Source organism: Triturus cristatus, chromosome 3_1 (genome assembly GCF_964204655.1).
Source record: "Triturus cristatus chromosome 3_1, aTriCri1.1, whole genome shotgun sequence".
NCBI classification, from domain to species: domain Eukaryota; kingdom Metazoa; phylum Chordata; class Amphibia; order Caudata; family Salamandridae; genus Triturus; species Triturus cristatus.
In genome coordinates this window covers 459,508,768-459,527,274 of record NC_140583.1, presented here as the reverse complement: position 1 = coordinate 459,527,274, position 18,507 = coordinate 459,508,768, and the positions used below count along the sequence as shown (strand labels likewise).

The following is an 18,507-nucleotide window of genomic DNA, read 5'->3' as shown; positions in this document are numbered from 1 at the left end:
AGGTGGGGCGCTACGCTCCGCTCCTACCCTGAAAGTCTCGGGGGGATTCGTCAAGCGGGGGCTGAGATAAAAGGGGGGTCCCAAAACGCGTTTTTCCCATGCATTTTTCCATAGGACCTTTAGACAGGGCTACAGCCCGAACGGCTGAACAGAATTACTAGAAATTTGGCAGAGAGGTAGTCCTCAGGTCAAGGAAGTGCCTTTTGTAGGTTTGGTGTAAATCTGTTCAGTAGATTCTGAGAAAATAGCCTTTAAATCAATATATATATCTGAGCCAGCTTACGGTGCGCTTACGGTACGCTTACCGTACGCGTACGGTGGCGCGATTCTGATTGGCTCTTAGATCTTAGTAAACATTCGAATCGGCCGAAACCAGGAAGCGGCGGCCGCCATTTTCTCTCTCGCACTGAGAGTGATGTTTAAAATATAAAGCACAAAAACATGTAAAGGGGCTGTTTAGACAGCTCCCACACACATAGCAATGTTGAGGGAGTCCCCAAAGATCCCCCAAGGCCAAAAACGGAATTTTTATTTTTTCGCTGATTTCGGCAATTACGCTTACCGTACGCGTACGGTAAAAAATAATATAAAAAAAAAAATTATCCACACTCTCCCCACCCTGTGTGCAATTGGTGCCCGAAGGGCACCAATTGTGCACGGCATATTAAAGATGAGTTAAACTAAAATATTAAAAAATAATAAAATAATACAAAAAAAAATTATCCACACTCTCTCCACCCCGTGTGCAAATGGTGCCCGAAGGGCACCATTTGTGCATGGCTTATAACATATACGAAAAATTAAAATATTACCTTTCAAAACGAAGTGCATCATATGTCCTCCATGTGCGCACGGTGCGCGAAGCGCATCATGCGTACATGGCCCATCTAGCGTAACGACGCGCACCGCGTGCCCACCGTGCGTGCACGGCACTAACTGCGTAAAGTGGGCGCGCGGTGCGCGAAGCGCACCGCGTGCTAACTGTGCGCGCACGGTGCGCGAAGCGCACCGTGCGCGCACGGAACGAACTGCGTTAAGTGGGCGCGCACGCCACGAATGGCGTAAAGTAACTTAGCATTTAAAAAAACGTACAAATTCACTGAAAAAACCATAGGTTTCACACACGTTATAGTTAGGAATTAGCATTTAAAAAACCTTGCAAATTCACTGAAAAAACCATAGGTTTCACACATGTTATAGTTAGCGGAAATTTTACTGATAAAAAAACAATGAAATTCCCCCGTTATAGTTAGTGCAGGCAACTATAACTCACGCGACCGCAATCTTCTGCTGATGACATATGTGTCTTTATGAAAAAAAAATATTTGTAATATATGTATAGCTAAAAATGTATGGAAGAAGACATGGGCAAATAAGTGTCTAATTACAGTATTAGCATCAGCAGAGGATTGCGGTCGCGTGAGTTATAGTTGCCTGCACTAACTATAACGGGGGAATTTCATTGCTTTTTTATCAGTAAAATTTCCGCTAACTATAACATGTGTGAAGCCTATGGTTTTTTCAGTGAATATATATATATATATATATATATATATATATATATATATATATATATATTACCTACTGGCGGTCGCCAGTAGGTAGTTATAGTTAGGACCACGTTTCCATAGGAAAACCTCAACATTCTATTTTGAATAACTTTGGCGCCGGTCGACGAATCCTCGCGAATTTCTCAAAATAGGTGGGGCGCTACGCTCCGCTCCTACCCTGAAAGTCTCGGGGGGATCCGTCAAGCGGGGGCTGAGATAAAAGGGGGGTCCCAAAACGCGTTTTTCCCATGCATTTTTCCATAGGACCTTTAGACAGGGCTACAGCCCGAACGGCTGAACAGAATTACTAGAAATTTGGCAGAGAGGTAGTCCGTAGGTCAAGGAAGTGCCTTTTGTAGGTTTGGTGTAAATCAGTTCAGTTGATTTTGAGAAAATAGCCTTTAAATCAATATATATATCTGAGCCAGCTTACGGTACGCTTACCGTACGCTTACGGTAAGCGTACGGTGGCGTGCGCGAGCGCGATTCTGATTGGCTCTTAGATCTTAGTAAACATTCGAATCGGCCGAAACCAGGAAGCGGCGGCCGCCATTTTGTGTATTTCACTCTGAAAAAAAAGAGTGAAAACAAGGAAAGGGGGCAATGAGGAGAGTTACAGACCCCCTAACAATTGTAAGGGGGTCAAAGAAGGACAGAAAAGTACAAAAAAAACATTTATTGATTTTAAAAAAAATCACGGGGTACGCGTACGGTAAGCTCACGGTAAGCGTACGGTAAAAAAAATAAAAATAAATAAATGAAAATCAGATTTAAGAGTTTAGAAATTAGGGAGCTCTAAAAAGAGCTGTTGTGTTTATGGAGTCATTTTTTTAGTGGTACCTACAAGTAAGTACCGATGCAGAGTCTAAGGTTCAAGAGGAAGACTCTGTTCCCTTCATCATTGAAGTGCACACCATCTCCTCTATAAATGTCTTGCATGTCGTAACGCAAGTTGTTGTGGTAAATGGCACCCATACCATAGTCACGGAGGAAAGCAGAAACAGATTTGTTGACGTGCTTTCTTGCTTTGTCAATCTGTGGACAGAAATGATTGGACCAGTTCCATTTTTGCCTTTGGCATATGTTGGAAAACACAAAGGCAGTTTTAGGGAAAAGTGTAAACAGTTGTGCAAAGGTGTCCTTCATAAGCATTTCCAGACCTACCCCAGTCAAAGTGCCTAGGTCATTGCCACCACAGTGCACTATTATGAGGTCAGGGTGTTGGATTTGCATGAAGGATTTCACCAATGGCATCAATTGGTGCCACTTTAACCCTCTCTGACCAATCCATTTAATGTCTACATTTGGCAAAGCAAGGTCTCTCACCATATCTGTTTTCTCTGCAAACTTTTCACTCCAGAAGACATAGCTGTGCCCTACAATCCACACTGTGAACATCTTCAAAGGAGAACTGGATGCACTCAGGAGGTGTCTTTCAGTAGAATGGCAATATGAAAAGAAAGACAGTTTGGAAATGGAGGCATACATATTTTTTACAAAACAAAAAGAACTGATTGGCTGTTTCATACCATTCTAGAAAAAAAACTAGGCTGTATGTGAAAATTAATAGAAGCATGTTTTGTATTGGTACAAAAAAATGTGTAACCAAAGAACAGTACTATGGATTTGCAGTTAGGTTTGAAAAGTCAAGCACTCTTGCTCTGTGGAATTGAAACATTGTGTGTCGAACTTCTGACCTAACTGCACACAGCAGTGTTCCATGAGCTGTTGCTATGGTAGCAGGCAGAAGTCAAGTTGGGGGAAGGGTACTAGGCAGAAGTCAAGTTGGGGGCAGGGTACTTTTGGAAAAGGGTTGGTTTTCAACCAATAGAAATGTGTCATTACATTTGAAAAAAAGGGGGAAGCACTGAGATTTGAAACTTACATGTATATGTGTGGAAAAATAGAGGGAAAGTTTGCCATTATCTGGTTCTGCTGAGAGGAGAGAGGTGTACAGAACAGAGATCCTGGCTCTGATAATCTGCTGTTTGAGTGACACATTTCTTTCACAACTAACTAATTTTAAAGGTGAGTTTACAGTTTGAGAGGGGATGTATGTGGTAACTTAAGAAATGAATAATAGAAATGGGAATTGTTTTTGTTGTAGTTACACATGGTGGATTCATAATGTGTCAGTCTGTAAAAGAGATTTTCACTTGGCCCGAAAAAAAAAGAGCAGTAAGTGTGCTTTCAAATTGGCAAAGAAATTTCGTTTTGGCACTAATGTGAAAACATGACTGTGTGTGCATAGAAGAATTATAGGCAGAAATGTATTGCGTCTTGCTCTGGTGATTTCACAGTTGCAGTAGATGGAAAAGAGGAGCGAATTTTTGGGGGAAGAAGCAGAGGTTTAGCACACACCCATGTGCTTGCCATGTATAGTCATGCACAGTAATTAGAAGCGAGTGGGGTTTTCAGGTTTAAGTCTGTAATGCAAATACATTCAGCATCACTAAGGCTGGTTGCCCCTGCTGGAGTGTAGGCAGTCACAGAGAATACACACGGTGGTGGTCTGAAAAAAAAACAGCTTGGACATGTGCATTTAAATAAATTTAAAAAAAAAGGTTTCAGAATGTGTCAGTCTGTAAAAGTGATTTCAAAGTGTAAAAAGAGATTTTCACTTGGCCCGAAAAAAAAAGAGCAGTAAGTGTGCTTTCAAATTGGCAAAGAAATTTCGTTTTGGCACTAATGTGAAAACATGACTCTGTGTGCATAGAAGAATTATAGGCAGAAATGTATTGCGTCTTGCTCTGGTGATTTCACAGTTGCAGTAGATGGAAAAGAGGAGCGAATTTTTGGGGGAAGAAGCAGAGGTTTAGCACACACCCATGTGCTTGCCATGTATAGTCATGCACAGTAATTAGAAGCGAGTGGGGTTTTCAGGTTTAAGTCTGTAATGCAAATACATTCAGCATCACTAAGGCTGGTTGCCCCTGCTGGAGTGTAGGCAGTCACAGAGAATACACACGGTGGTGGTCTGAAAAAAAAACAGCTTGGACATGTGCATTTAAATAAATTTAAAAAAAAAGGTTTCAGAATGTGTCAGTCTGTAAAAGTGATTTCAAAGTGTAAAAAGAGATTTTCACTTGGCCCGAAAAAAAAAGAGCAGTAAGTGTGCTTTCAAATTGGCAAAGAAATTTCGTTTTGGCACTAATGTGAAAACATGACTCTGTGTGCATAGAAGAATTATAGGCAGAAATGTATTGCGTCTTGCTCTGGTGATTTCACAGTTGCAGTAGATGGAAAAGTGGAGCGAATTTTTGGGGGAAGAAGCAGAGGTTTAGCACACACCCATGTGCTTGCCATGTATAGTCATGCACAGTAATTAGAAGCGAGTGGGGTTTTCAGGTTTAAGTCTGTAATGCAAATACATTCAGCATCACTAAGGCTGGTTGCCCCTGCTGGAGTGTAGGCAGTCACAGAGAATGCACACGGTGGTGGTCTGAAAAAAAAACAGCTTGGACATGTGCATTTAAATAAATTTAAAAAAAAAAGGTTTCAGAATGTGTCAGTCTGTAAAAGTGATTTCAAAGTGTAAAAAGAGATTTTCACTTGGCCCGAAAAAAAAAGAGCAGTAAGTGTGCTTTCAAATTGGCAAAGAAATTTCGTTTTGGCACTAATGTGAAAACATGACTCTGTGTGCATAGAAGAATTATAGGCAGAAATGTATTGCGTCTTGCTCTGGTGATTTCACAGTTGCAGTAGATGGAAAAGAGGAGCGAATTTTTGGGGGAAGAAGCAGAGGTTTAGCACACACCCATGTGCTTGCCATGTATAGTCATGCACAGTAATTAGAAGCGAGTGGGGTTTTCAGGTTTAAGTCTGTAATGCAAATACATTCAGCATCACTAAGGCTGGTTGCCCCTGCTGGAGTGTAGGCAGTCACAGAGAATACACACGGTGGTGGTCTGAAAAAAAAACAGCTTGGACATGTGCATTTAAATAAATTTAAAAAAAAGGTTTCAGAATGTGTCAGTCTGTAAAAGTGATTTCAAAGTGTAAAAAGAGATTTTCACTTGGCCCGAAAAAAAAAGAGCAGTAAGTGTGCTTTCAAATTGGCAAAGAAATTTCGTTTTGGCACTAATGTGAAAACATGACTCTGTGTGCATAGAAGAATTATAGGCAGAAATGTATTGCGTCTTGCTCTGGTGATTTCACAGTTGCAGTAGATGGAAAAGAGGAGCGAATTTTTGGGGGAAGAAGCAGAGGTTTAGCACACACCCATGTGCTTGCCATGTATAGTCATGCACAGTAATTAGAAGCGAGTGGGGTTTTCAGGTTTAAGTCTGTAATGCAAATACATTCAGCATCACTAAGGCTGGTTGCCCCTGCTGGAGTGTAGGCAGTCACAGAGAATGCACACGGTGGTGGTCTGAAAAAAAAACAGCTTGGACATGTGCATTTAAATAAATTTAAAAAAAAAGGTTTCAGAATGTGTCAGTCTGTAAAAGTGATTTCAAAGTGTAAAAAGAGATTTTCACTTGGCCCGAAAAAAAAAGAGCAGTAAGTGTGCTTTCAAATTGGCAAAGAAATTTCGTTTTGGCACTAATGTGAAAACATGACTCTGTGTGCATAGAAGAATTATAGGCAGAAATGTATTGCGTCTTGCTCTGGTGATTTCACAGTTGCAGTAGATGGAAAAGAGGAGCGAATTTTTGGGGGAAGAAGCAGAGGTTTAGCACACACCCATGTGCTTGCCATGTATAGTCATGCACAGTAATTAGAAGCGAGTGGGGTTTTCAGGTTTAAGTCTGTAATGCAAATACATTCAGCATCACTAAGGCTGGTTGCCCCTGCTGGAGTGTAGGCAGTCACAGAGAATACACACGGTGGTGGTCTGAAAAAAAAACAGCTTGGACATGTGCATTTAAATAAATTTAAAAAAAAAGGTTTCAGAATGTGTCAGTCTGTAAAAGTGATTTCAAAGTGTAAAAAGAGATTTTCACTTGGCCCGAAAAAAAAAGAGCAGTAAGTGTGCTTTCAAATTGGCAAAGAAATTTCGTTTTGGCACTAATGTGAAAACATGACTCTGTGTGCATAGAAGAATTATAGGCAGAAATGTATTGCGTCTTGCTCTGGTGATTTCACAGTTGCAGTAGATGGAAAAGAGGAGCGAATTTTTGGGGGAAGAAGCAGAGGTTTAGCACACACCCATGTGCTTGCCATGTATAGTCATGCACAGTAATTAGAAGCGAGTGGGGTTTTCAGGTTTAAGTCTGTAATGCAAATACATTCAGCATCACTAAGGCTGGTTGCCCCTGCTGGAGTGTAGGCAGTCACAGAGAATATACACGGTGGTGGTCTGAAAAAAAAACAGCTTGGTTTCATAATGTGACAGTTTGTTATACAGATTTTCACTTGCCCAAAAAAAAAGAGGAGTTTGTGTGCATTCAAATTGGCAAAGAAATTTCGTTTTGTGACTATTGTGAAAAGAAATGTAGTAATATATTTAAATTCAATAAAGAATTTTTTTTTTAGTTTTTTTGCAGGTATTGCTGAAGAACAGTGAACAAAATTTAAGATGCCTACAAAATCTCGAGTTCAAAAAACGCTAAAAAAAAAACTATATTTGAGGACAACTGGAGGACCAAAGTTAGTAGAAGATGCTGATGTTGGGAAAAAGAAAAAATCTTCTGGTAAGCAAAAAAGACAATTCCTAAACAAAATATTGAAAACAAACAAAAATGTACAAAATGTCTGTTCTCGGAAAAATGTAACAAAACCTACAGAACAGCAAAAAATTGAGGATTTAGTTAATGCAAATATACCTTCTGCAATTGAAAAGTTTAACATAAACAGAAAAACAGCATTTAAAGAGATACGTAGAAAAATGTTTCAGAGAAGAGTTATGTCCAATTTGATAAAGGATATAAAGAAATATAAGCAAAAGGCTAAATATTATAAGAGAAAAAAAGAAATTGAAGCCATTGCAGCAAAGGCATTAGAATTAAAAAGGAAACTATTCATATTAATTTTGAATAGGATGCGTACATTAGATAAAATGGTTAATGTACTGAAATCACAAAGCAAAAGCAAAAGAGTAGTGAACAGAACAAATTTTTGTAAAGTGTTTTTAGGAAAGTGGATGCATAGCTCAAGTAGTGAACCTTTTTTTAATGAAGAGAGCTATTTTCAAAGTAATAGTTTGCTGCATGCAGTTGACACCAGAGGTCGTTCATACGAAGTAAAAAATGGTTGCATAATGGAGAAGGAGATAATGGTTCCAAGAGATGAGGTACAAGTGATGGCAGATGAGGCAATGGGGAGACGTCCTAAAGCCCCAGTGTACACTTGGAATTGTAGTAGTATTTGCACTGTGCGTCAGGAATCTATTGACAGATTTCGAGAGTTTCTAAGAGAATATAGTAAAAAAAGTGTAAAACAAAAGATTAAGGTGCTTCAAAGTCTGGATCCATGCAGAGTGAGAGAGAATACTGGTTTGCAGGGTCATTCTCTTGCTTGTCTATCTAGAAAAGTGTGCAATAGTGTTTTCCATCATTTTAGGATGCTGGCTGTTCATCATACTGAAATGAGAAAGTTTGTGAGACGGTTGTATTTTGCCAAAAGTCCAGCAATAAAGTTAAATGAATTGAATAGGGCTCTGTTCCGAGGAACGGTATCAGATGTAGAGAAGGTTGTTGATGAAATTCAGTTTTGTTACTTTGGTCCTGAACAAAACAGTGCAGAGAAGGACACAGTAAATGAGGCAGAAGTGGAAGAGAATGTAGAACCTTGTGTAAGTAAGACATTTAATGATCACATAACAAAATTTGCAATAGTCTCTAATGAAAGACCAAATGTTACTTGTATTTGTTGCCGCAGAACTCATTATAGAAAACAAACTAGGAATGTTGATCTCTACAGAAAGAGTGAAAATGAAGATAATTATAAGTGGATGGATTTTGCAACATATATATTTCTTGAAAATTGTTTTGAATTGGGTGAAGATCAGCGTATTTGTAAATACTGCTACAACAAGTTAGAGGAAAATAGAATGCCGACCAGAGCTGTACATAATAATTTAGAATTGGATGCTATTCCTGCTGAACTTTCTGAATTAAATACATATGAGTCTATACTCATTCAATGTGTTCATCCGTTCCAGACCATAGTACGTATGGAGCCCAAAACTGGTAAATTACCTCCTTCAGATTTAGTGAGAGGTTTAAAAGGTAGAGTGGTGTATTTGCCCTTGGATTTGAAAAAAAATATGGAAACTATTGATGCGGATACTTTGGAAACTGAACCATTAATTATTCTGGTTAATGGTGTACCTACAAAGAATAAGAAGATTTGGCAGGAGCTGGTAGATGTGCGGAAAGTACAAAGAGCAAATTTGTATTTGAAAAAAAATAACAAATGGTATGAATCAATTTATATAGTAGAAGAAGAAGAAGAAGAAGATTTACAAGGAGATACAGAAACACCAAGTGGACAAATTGAAAAAGTGGACAAGTCAAAGGAAGAAGAAATTTATGAACATTTTAGCATACATCCTCTCCATTCGAAAGAAGTTATGGGAGACAATATTGATCTCTTTCAGATGAAGAAAGCAAAAGGAAATCCCGTGAGTGTATGGGAGGAGAGCTTGGAAGCTCGATGTTTTCCCCAGCTGTTTCCTAAAGGAAAAGGAGGACGATACGATGAACGTCCGGAACAGATTCCAGCTTCTGAGTATCGGACTACAAGACTATATGCTGAAGATCCCAGATTTCGACAAAGTATCCCTTATTTGTTCCATCTTTTATTTGAAAGCGACTTGTCTGCACTGTCTTATGCAGTAAATCACATTTTAAAAAGTGGAGTACATTTACAAAATGTGTCTGCTAAGGATTTTATGGAGAAAGTGCAGCACCGAGATGATCATTTGGAAACACAACTGATCAATCTGATGGCTTGTCAGCGTGGGACAAATGAATATTGGTACCGACGCCATGGTGAACTAAAATGCATGTTACGCAATTTAGGAACACCAACATGGTTCCTTACCCTAAGCTGCGCCGAGTACGCTTGGGATGATTTACTGGATTTTCTACGAGAGGCCAATTCAAACATTGAAAACATCGAATACAAGACAGCAGGAGAACTGTGCTCATTGGATCCGGTTAATGTTTGCAGATATTTCAATCATAGATTTGAGGCTATGATGTCCTTCATCTGCAATAAAAAAAATCCACCCCTTGGAGAAGTAGTGGATTTCTTTTGGAGAAAAGAGTACCAGGCAAGAGGTGCTCCTCATATTCATATGCTGCTGTGGATCAAGGATGCCCCAAAGTTTGGAACAGATACTGATGAAGCAGTGTTATCTTACATTGAAGAATATGCAACATGTGCTATACCTAAAAGCACAGAAGAGTACAAGTTAAAGGAGCAAGTTCTACGTTTCCAAAGTCATCGGTGTGGAAAATACTGTCGACGGAAATACAAGAGCAAAGAAAAATACTACACTAAATGTCGATTTGGATTTCCTAGACCTGTTCTTACAAATGGAAGAGTCAACAGTTTTATGTCAGCTGTGAGACATACTATCACAAGAAAATCACCTAAGAATACCTACAACCTTAAAAGAAAAGAAGAATCAAAAAATATAAATGACTACAACCCAGTCATTTTATCCATGTGGAACGCTAACATGGATATACAGTATGTTGCTGACAATTCCATTGCTGTTGCTCGATATGTAACGTCTTACATTACGAAATCAGAAAAAACAGAATTGAAGGAAATGTGGGAAGAGATTTCTCACGAGAAGACTGTCAGTAAGCAGCTGTACAGTTTCAGTTTGAAGATGTTATCGCATCGAGAAATTGGATCCTACGAATGTTCAGATAGATTATCTTCTGCAAGTCTCTACTCGAAGTCAAGAAGAATAATTTGGGCAAGTTTAGGCCTTGCAGCAATGAGAAATCGGGTACTGAAATCTGTTGGAGAAATTGAATATTTGGCACAGTACGAACCTGAAAGTACAGATATATTGAAAACAAACATGTTGGACACATATTATCCCAAGAGAAGTCATCATCTGGAGAACATGTGTCTCTATGAAGTGCTGCAGAACTACATTTATTCACGGAAAGCTGCAGAAGACATCAATAATGGAAAATATAAAGTCGTTGGTGAAGAAGGATGTTTGGTGAAGCAAACCAAAGGAAGTTTGATAAATCACCGGAAGCTGAGTTGCGACACTACCGACAAGAAAGAATTTTACTACTTGGCTCTTTTACAGTTGTTTAAACCATGGCGTTCAGAGGATGAACTACTGGGAGAATTCCAGAGCTATGAAGATTCTTTTAATGCTTGCAAAGACAGCATACAATGCAGTACATTCTCAACTTATCTGCAAATGTTAAATGAAGAAATTGAACAGGAAACTACAATTGCAGCAGAAATTGCTAGAGACAGTTCTCAGGACAGCCAAAGTTCAGGAACATACAGTCAAGATCCCCTAGGACAACCAATCGTTGAAAATGAAGCATCAATAGCCATGAATGAAGTGGAAACGGCTATGAATCAAGCTCAAGAAGAATTTATAGACTTAGAAAATTTGGAAAGACAACTGAATCAAGAGCAGCAACAAATTTATGAAGAGATCAAAAACAAAATTGAACACGGATTTCTACATGAAAAAAGAGTGCTCATGCACATCATTTCATCCAATCAGGATGTATGTAAGCGGACAAGCTGGCACTGGAAAAAGTTTCCTAATTAAAGTCATCAGAAGCTACCTAAAGCAAAAAACAGATTCTACTTTGTCTTGTGTGGTTACTGCTCCAACTGGGTTAGCAGCATATAACATAAAAGGAATCACCTTACATCGTTTGCTAATGTTACCAGTGGAGCATGAGAACAAAATACAATTCAACAAGCTAACTGGAGAAGCATGCTTGGAAGTTTCAAGAGTATTGAAGAAGATGCAAGTTCTCATTATTGATGAGGTGAGCATGGTATCAAACTTAATGCTTGCCTTTGTGCATTTAAGAATGCAGCAAATTTTGAAGACAGACTATGACGTGTTATTTGGTGGAAAACACGTCATCGTTTTTGGGGATCTTTTGCAACTTACTCCGGTTAAAGGACAACCAGTGTTTAATACTGTGACACATGAAGACACGAAGAAGTCATTGGGAAGCATCGGTAATACAAATATTTGGTCCTTCTTTGAGTACAAGGAACTTACAACTAATATGAGGCAAGCAAACGATGAAGAATATGGAAGTATTCTGAAAGATATCAGGATTGGACTACTCACAGAAGCTGGCAAAAAAGCATTACAGACTCGGCTGCTACATAATTTATTTCCAAAGGAAGAAATAGTTGCAGAGAAGATATACAAGAACATTGCAGAAAACAAAAGTGTCATCTGCTTAATGCCAACTCTACGTGAATGCTCAATATTCAATGAGGAGCTTTTGAAATTGGAAAAGGAAGAGATCATGAAATTGGAAGCAGTGGACAAAATTGAGGATGGAAGAATTACTGTCACAGTAACAGGCAAACTGAAAAATAAATTGGACTCACTAGAGAAGAACATCTCCAAAACAGCAGGATTAGAAAAAAATCTATATGTTTGCATGAACTGTAGAGTGTTTTTAAGGAGAAATTTGGATGTTGAAAAAGGCTTAGTAAATGGAGCGATGGGAAGAGTTGTGGGTTTTATTAATTATCAGAAAAAAGATGGAATTGAATGGTTAAAAATAAAATTTGATCAGATAGAGGAAGTTAAAGACATTTGTCGTTGTTCAGTTCGTTTCATGCTTGTGAAAGACTTATATGTACGTAGGAAGCAGTTTCCGTTTTCTCTAGCATATGCTGTAACTATTCACAAGTCTCAAGGATTGACTGTAGATTGTGCATTTGTGAACATTGGATCTAGTGTGTTCAAAGAAGGTATGGCATATGTTGCTTTGTCACGAGTCAAAACATTATCAGGTTTATTCATGATAGACTTCGATGACTCAAAAGTTAGTGCTGATACAAACTGTGTAAAGGAGTATAATAGATTAAGAAGAAGCTATGCTCCTCATTTAGGTCAGTATCCTGTGTTGGAGAAACGTGTAGTTTCTCGTAAAAGGAGAAATGAGAATATCTGTAATGAAGATGTAGAGAAGAGGAAAAAAAAGAGGAGTGATGTAATTGCAAGCAAAAAGAATAAGGAAAATGAAGAACAGGTTGTAGGATGTCATTTTGAAAATAGCTCTGGTGTCAACTGCTACGCAAATGTAGTGCTGAATGTTGCTTTTTATCTGGAAAGTTTGCAAGAGCAGATAATAATAAATCAGGGAAAAAGATTCTGTTCAGAGCTCAGTCTCCTTTTTCAAAAGCTGAGTAAAGATAAAACTCAAATAGAAAGTGCTACTGATATTAGAAAACTTTTAGATGTATGTTCAGGACGAACACAGTTTTCTCAAAATGAACAGCAAGATGCTCACGAATTTTTGATGTATTTTCTTCAGGTAGTGGAAGAAGAAGGAGTTCCCATTGACATTTTTTTTGGTCTCTCTTATAAATGGGAACATAGTTGTGATAATTGTTATAATATAAGTGGTTCTATTGTTGATAATGAAAGGTTTATTTATTTGACATTGCCAGAGAGTAAAACAGTCACTTTTGCAAACTTAGTTAAAGATGCTAATCATAGCATGAAATGTGGTGAGTGTAATTCTGACATGTTATCAACATTAATTTTAAGGGAATACGGACAGTATGTAATTTTAATGATGCAACGATGTAGAGCTGATGGATCAAAATTGGATACTTTAATAAAGAAGTTTACAGGACAGCAATTATCAATTTCAGGAAAAACTTTTGTAACTGTTGCAATAATTTTCCATGATGGACCTACTGTTACTTCTGGACATTACACAGTTTATCTAAAATGTGAAAAAGGATGGACACTGTGTAATGATTCCCAATTGATTTTCAAACAACGTTTGCCTTTTGATTTAGCAAATTCCTATCTAATCTTCCTGAAACCTAAATTTTAGAGAGACTTGGCAAGATCTGGACAAAATAATTTTACCATTTTACAGGATTACCATTGCAATTTTGTAGAAAAAAGATTTTTAAAATTATCATTTGGCCTAAAGGAAAGATAACCAATTGTAATGTGGACTTTTTAAATTTTTAATGCAATTTTGAAAAACCAATAATTTAGAGATTATCGGTAACTTCTGCACATTTTAAATTTTGGAATGTTATTGGACTGCCACTGGAAATTTTTTCAAAAATAATTTCAAAAATTACTATTTGGCCATGTGGAAAAGTAAGCAATTCTATTGTGGACTAAATAAATTATTCGAAAAATTTTCGTGAACCAAAATGTTACAGAGAATCGGTGAGATCTGGACAGATTAAACTTTAGAATTTTAATGGTTTTCCCTTGGAAATTTATTCCAGGGAAAGAATAAAAAATACTATTTGGCCTAAAGGAAATAAAATCAGATGTATTTTGGAGTTATTTGAGATATATTATTGTGAATGTACTTCTGAAACAAAAATATCAGACGGTATTTTAAAGAAAAAAGTATTGTTTTTAGATGACATTTTTTAAGAATAATATGCATTTCTGTAATGATAAGTTTAAGTGAGAAGAGATTCTGGGCTTTTTTAATACAATCTTTGAGATTGTTATTTTTTTTTGCCCGCTGTAAAATGATGAATGCAATTGCTTTCACAATTTATAGTGAAATGCAATATATTCTGAAAACAGCAAAAATAAGGCAAAAATATTTTTTGGGAAAAAATGTAAATATGTGTACTGTATTATAAAATGTTTTAAAAATATTAATACTTTTTTCTTTTTTTTCAGATCGATATAGAAAATTTTCGTAAACTACAACCATTTTAAAAACTATTTTTTAAAAAAACAAATGAATAAATATTTTTTTCAGTGAGTATGGTAAGTCAATAGTAATAATTGTAGTCTTTCAAGGACCTTGTAATGTGAAAAATGATTTTTAGTGTTTTTTTTTAAAAAATAAAAAAAAAGGTACGCTTACCGTACGCGTACGGTAAAAAAAAAAAGTTTTTTAAAAAAAATGTAAAAAAAAGATGAAAGATAAGGTTGGCTCTTAAAAGAACCGTTGTGTTCATGCAGGGACAGAGGAAAGGAACCATGGGAAAATCATTCAAAGCTACAAATGTGCTGATCTATTTTGTTATTCACTAGGGAAACACTGGTCTCCCTATAACAAATTAGAGCTTTACAAAATGTGCAATGAATATCAACCTTCCGAAATCGAGGGTTCATTTCCAGAGGGCCAGCAAAAGGAGATTCTCCCCCCACAGATGAAGGGCTCACCTGAGCTGCAGAAGAAGGAGTAAGCTCTGCAGGTGATGGTCCAGGCTGAGCTGCTGTGGATGTACTGGCTCGTCTTTCTGAAGAGTTACCTCCAAAAAGTTGAGCATGTGTCCTTTTGTGTACATCCTTGAGGTGCCTCATCATGGTGTGATTCCCAAAGGAATACTTCCTGTCAGGATTACCTCTAGAAAGTACACGCTGACACAGCTTGCAAGTAACTAAGGGTGCATTCACCTTTTGCTGGCCTTCTGGAAAAGTAAAATAATCCCAAACATAAGAAGGTTTTACTTTCCTCGCTCTCTGCCTCAAGACAGTGCTGCTGGTGCTAGCCTCACTCTCAGAAGAGCTCTGCTGTTCTGCCATCGTATCCCAAAGACAAACCAGCTCCTTCTCCCAAGGGATCACAAGCAGAAATGAGGGGAATGGGTGTGGTGTAGGAGAGTTCTAGAACTGAAAGTAGTTTCAACCAATCAAAAGTTGTGTTTCAAGATCACATGACCTACCGTACGCTTACGGTACGCTTACGGTGCGCTTACGGCAAAAAGTACGCGTGCGCGTAAAAAAGACACGCGCTTGCGCACATGCGCATAACAGTCATTTCCCGGCACTTCCGCGTAACGTGCGCGTGTTGCGTAAGCGCGCACGCGTCCCACGCGCAGTACGCGCGGCTACGCAAAGTGCGTAACTATACGCAAGCAGCGTAGATAGATTACGGACGTTGCGTAAACCGTACGCTTACCGTGAGCTTACGGTACGCGTACTATAAAAAAAAAAAAAAAAAAAATCTGGAAATAAATTTTACATGTTTATTTTAAAAAATATATATAAAAAAAATATTTAAGGATTTTAAAAATTAAAGCATAGTCTTTATAAAAGATAAGAAAATTAAAATAAAAATATGTTTGAAAAAAATGAAGAATATAAAAAAAAAATAGCATTTAAAAAACCTTGCAAATTCACTGAAAAAACCATGGGTTTCACACACGTTATAGTTAGGAATTAGCATTTAAAAAACCTTGCAAATTCAATGAAAAAACCATGGGTTTCACACATGTTATAGTTAGGAATTAGCATTTAAAAAACCTTAGAAATTCACTGAAAAAACCATAGGTTTCACACACGTTATAGTTAGGAATTAGCATTTAAAAAACCTTAGAAATTCAGTGAAAAAACCATAGGTTTCACACATGTTATAGTTAGCTGGACATTTTACTCGTAAAAAACCAATGAAATTGCCCCGTTATAGTTAGTTCAGCTAACTATAACTCGCGCGCCCGCAATGCACTGCTGATGACGTCACATATTACATCACTCATGACATGGTCAGTGACATCACTCATGACATCACTGATGACATCTCAAATGACATCACTGATGACATCACTGATGACATCATCCTTGTGATAGAGTGGCAGACCTCCTCTCACCTTAATATAAGCTTTGATACACACATTCAAAAATAGAGACTAAAAATTTCAAAACAATGGACATACCAATACCAGTTACAACAACCTCTTCAGTAATTCTAAGATCCACATACACATCCACTCATTCACCAACAGTCCTATACAGTCACTCATACATGTACTCACTCATCATATGTACTCATACATCTATACATCCTGTTACACAATGCCACTCATCCATAGAGTTACTCACACACATAGTCACTCATGCTAATAAAGAATCAAACATACATTTACTTGCATATACAGTTATACACACACCACCACACTTACTTCTACGGAAACTTACACATACTTAGTCTTTTAAACAATCACTTATAGAAACACATACTTATTCATACAGGAACTCTTTCAATCTCTCACTTTCACATATACTCACATATATACACCAATAGTCACATATACTAGTTTAAAACGTATGTAGTTACTCCTGAAGACACTATTGAGACAGTCATTCACTCACTAACACACCCATACACACACTCATCCACCCATACAGTCCTGCACACATGCTGTGTTCAACACATACAAACAGTGAGTCACTCATTAATGCACCGATGCACTACGTAATACCCCCCACCGAACCATGCAGACACTCAGACTGATACTCAAAAAAACAACTAATAACCTAAATAGGCACCCATGTAGCTACTCACCAACCCATGCATCCACTTATACACAAAGTGAGAGACTGATACAGATATTTACATATTTAAACATTATTCACTAAGCCATGTATTCACTATGATACACTTAATCAGTCAGTTACACAATCAATTTTTCAAAAACAAATCATCCATTTAGACACTTATATACCCATTTATTCTTCCATCGACCATGAGATATACATATATAAAACATATTTAATTTTCAGAATAACACACATTCACTAGATGATGTCATCAGTGATGTCATCAGTGATGTCATTTGAGATGTCATCAGTGATGTCATGAGTGATGTCACTGACCATGTCATGAGTGATGTAATATGTGACGTCATCAGCAGTGCATTGCGGGCGCGCGAGTTATAGTTAGCTGAACTAACTATAACGGGGCAATTTCATTGGTTTTTTACGAGTAAAATGTCCAGCTAACTATAACATGTGTGAAACCTATGGTTTTTTCACTGAATATATATATATATATATATATATATATATATATATATATATATATATATATAATCTCCAAACGAAACTCCTCCAAGCAGAAGAAGCAGAGGCCACACAGGGGAATCCTTGAGAAGCTCTTTATTGGACCATCAGGGCATAATGCATTTCGGCGTGGGGTGTGCCTTCACCAGACGACCTTCTCATTGGAAGATCACCGACACCCTCCTTTTGAACTACTGCGATCCTCCCCCTGGGTGGGGAAGTCAGCTGGCTCCTCCTTACAGATTGCTCAAAGCTGCAGTCCGATGTCTGAAGACTGCAGCCCCCAGAATGCATCTTGGTGGTAAGTATCAGTGGCGGAGTCCGTGCTCAATGATCGCTGAAATATCGGGGGAAAAAGGGAGGTTTTTAAGTTGTTAAAGGTGAGTCTGGGGTCCAGCGGCTTCCTCGGGTATATATCTAGGAGTTGCTATGGAAAAAGTCATCAGGGACGTGATTTAGAAATATCCATCTTCTCCGTGCAATGCGAGTTCAGGAAACTTTTGAGTTTGATTGGGTCATCATAAGTTATTGAAAGGAAGGTAATCCCCAGTTATTTATAGGTCCAAGAGGGGGGAAAAAAGGAACAGTGTATACAATAGTGACCTCTTAATCCGACCTATATTTCTTTTGGTATCAATAAATGTAAGCCAAAAAAAAACTTAATATGGATATATCAATAGTTCCCCATATGCTAAAGACTCATTGTCTCCAAAACCATTTTGCTTTTTGTTTTTATTTATCAAAAATATCAAAATACACGAATTTTTCATTACTATATTTCCTTTTGTAGTTTACAATAAATCCTAAAACAATTATATACATACAGTCATTGATGTCAACATAATACTCAAAATTATCAAATCACAATTATTTAAACATACAAAAAGATCCCCAATAGCATCATGCATTCTCCATTCTCACTTCATGTACACTCTGACAGACTTACCACACAATAGAGAAAAAGAAAAGAAAAGACAAGAGAGATTTAACTGTCAAACAATTTTGTATACAATAAAATGATTCAACTGGGATATGGTT

At 37.6% G+C, this 18,507-nt stretch overlaps 2 protein-coding genes across 2 annotated transcripts in view; both read left to right on the top strand.

The window, feature by feature from the left end:
• HOMER2 (homer scaffold protein 2) overlaps window positions 1-18,507 on the top strand; it is a 511,148-nt gene that overhangs the window by 57,718 nt on the left and 434,923 nt on the right. The gene's annotated exons all lie outside the window — the stretch shown is intronic.
• Window positions 3,469-12,685, top strand: LOC146860404 (uncharacterized). Its single transcript, XM_085646342.1, has 2 exons — window positions 3,469-3,578; window positions 7,029-12,685. Exon 2 carries the CDS (start codon window positions 7,072-7,074, stop codon window positions 11,257-11,259), a length of 4,188 nt encoding a protein of 1,395 aa, XP_085502468.1. The 5' UTR covers window positions 3,469-3,578; window positions 7,029-7,071; the 3' UTR covers window positions 11,260-12,685.

What these genes read in the sequence shown, in the direction of transcription:
- LOC146860404 (XM_085646342.1), top strand. Translation starts at nt 7,072, where the DNA reads ATGCCTACAAAATCTCGAGTTCAAAAAACGCTAAAAAAAAAACTATAT.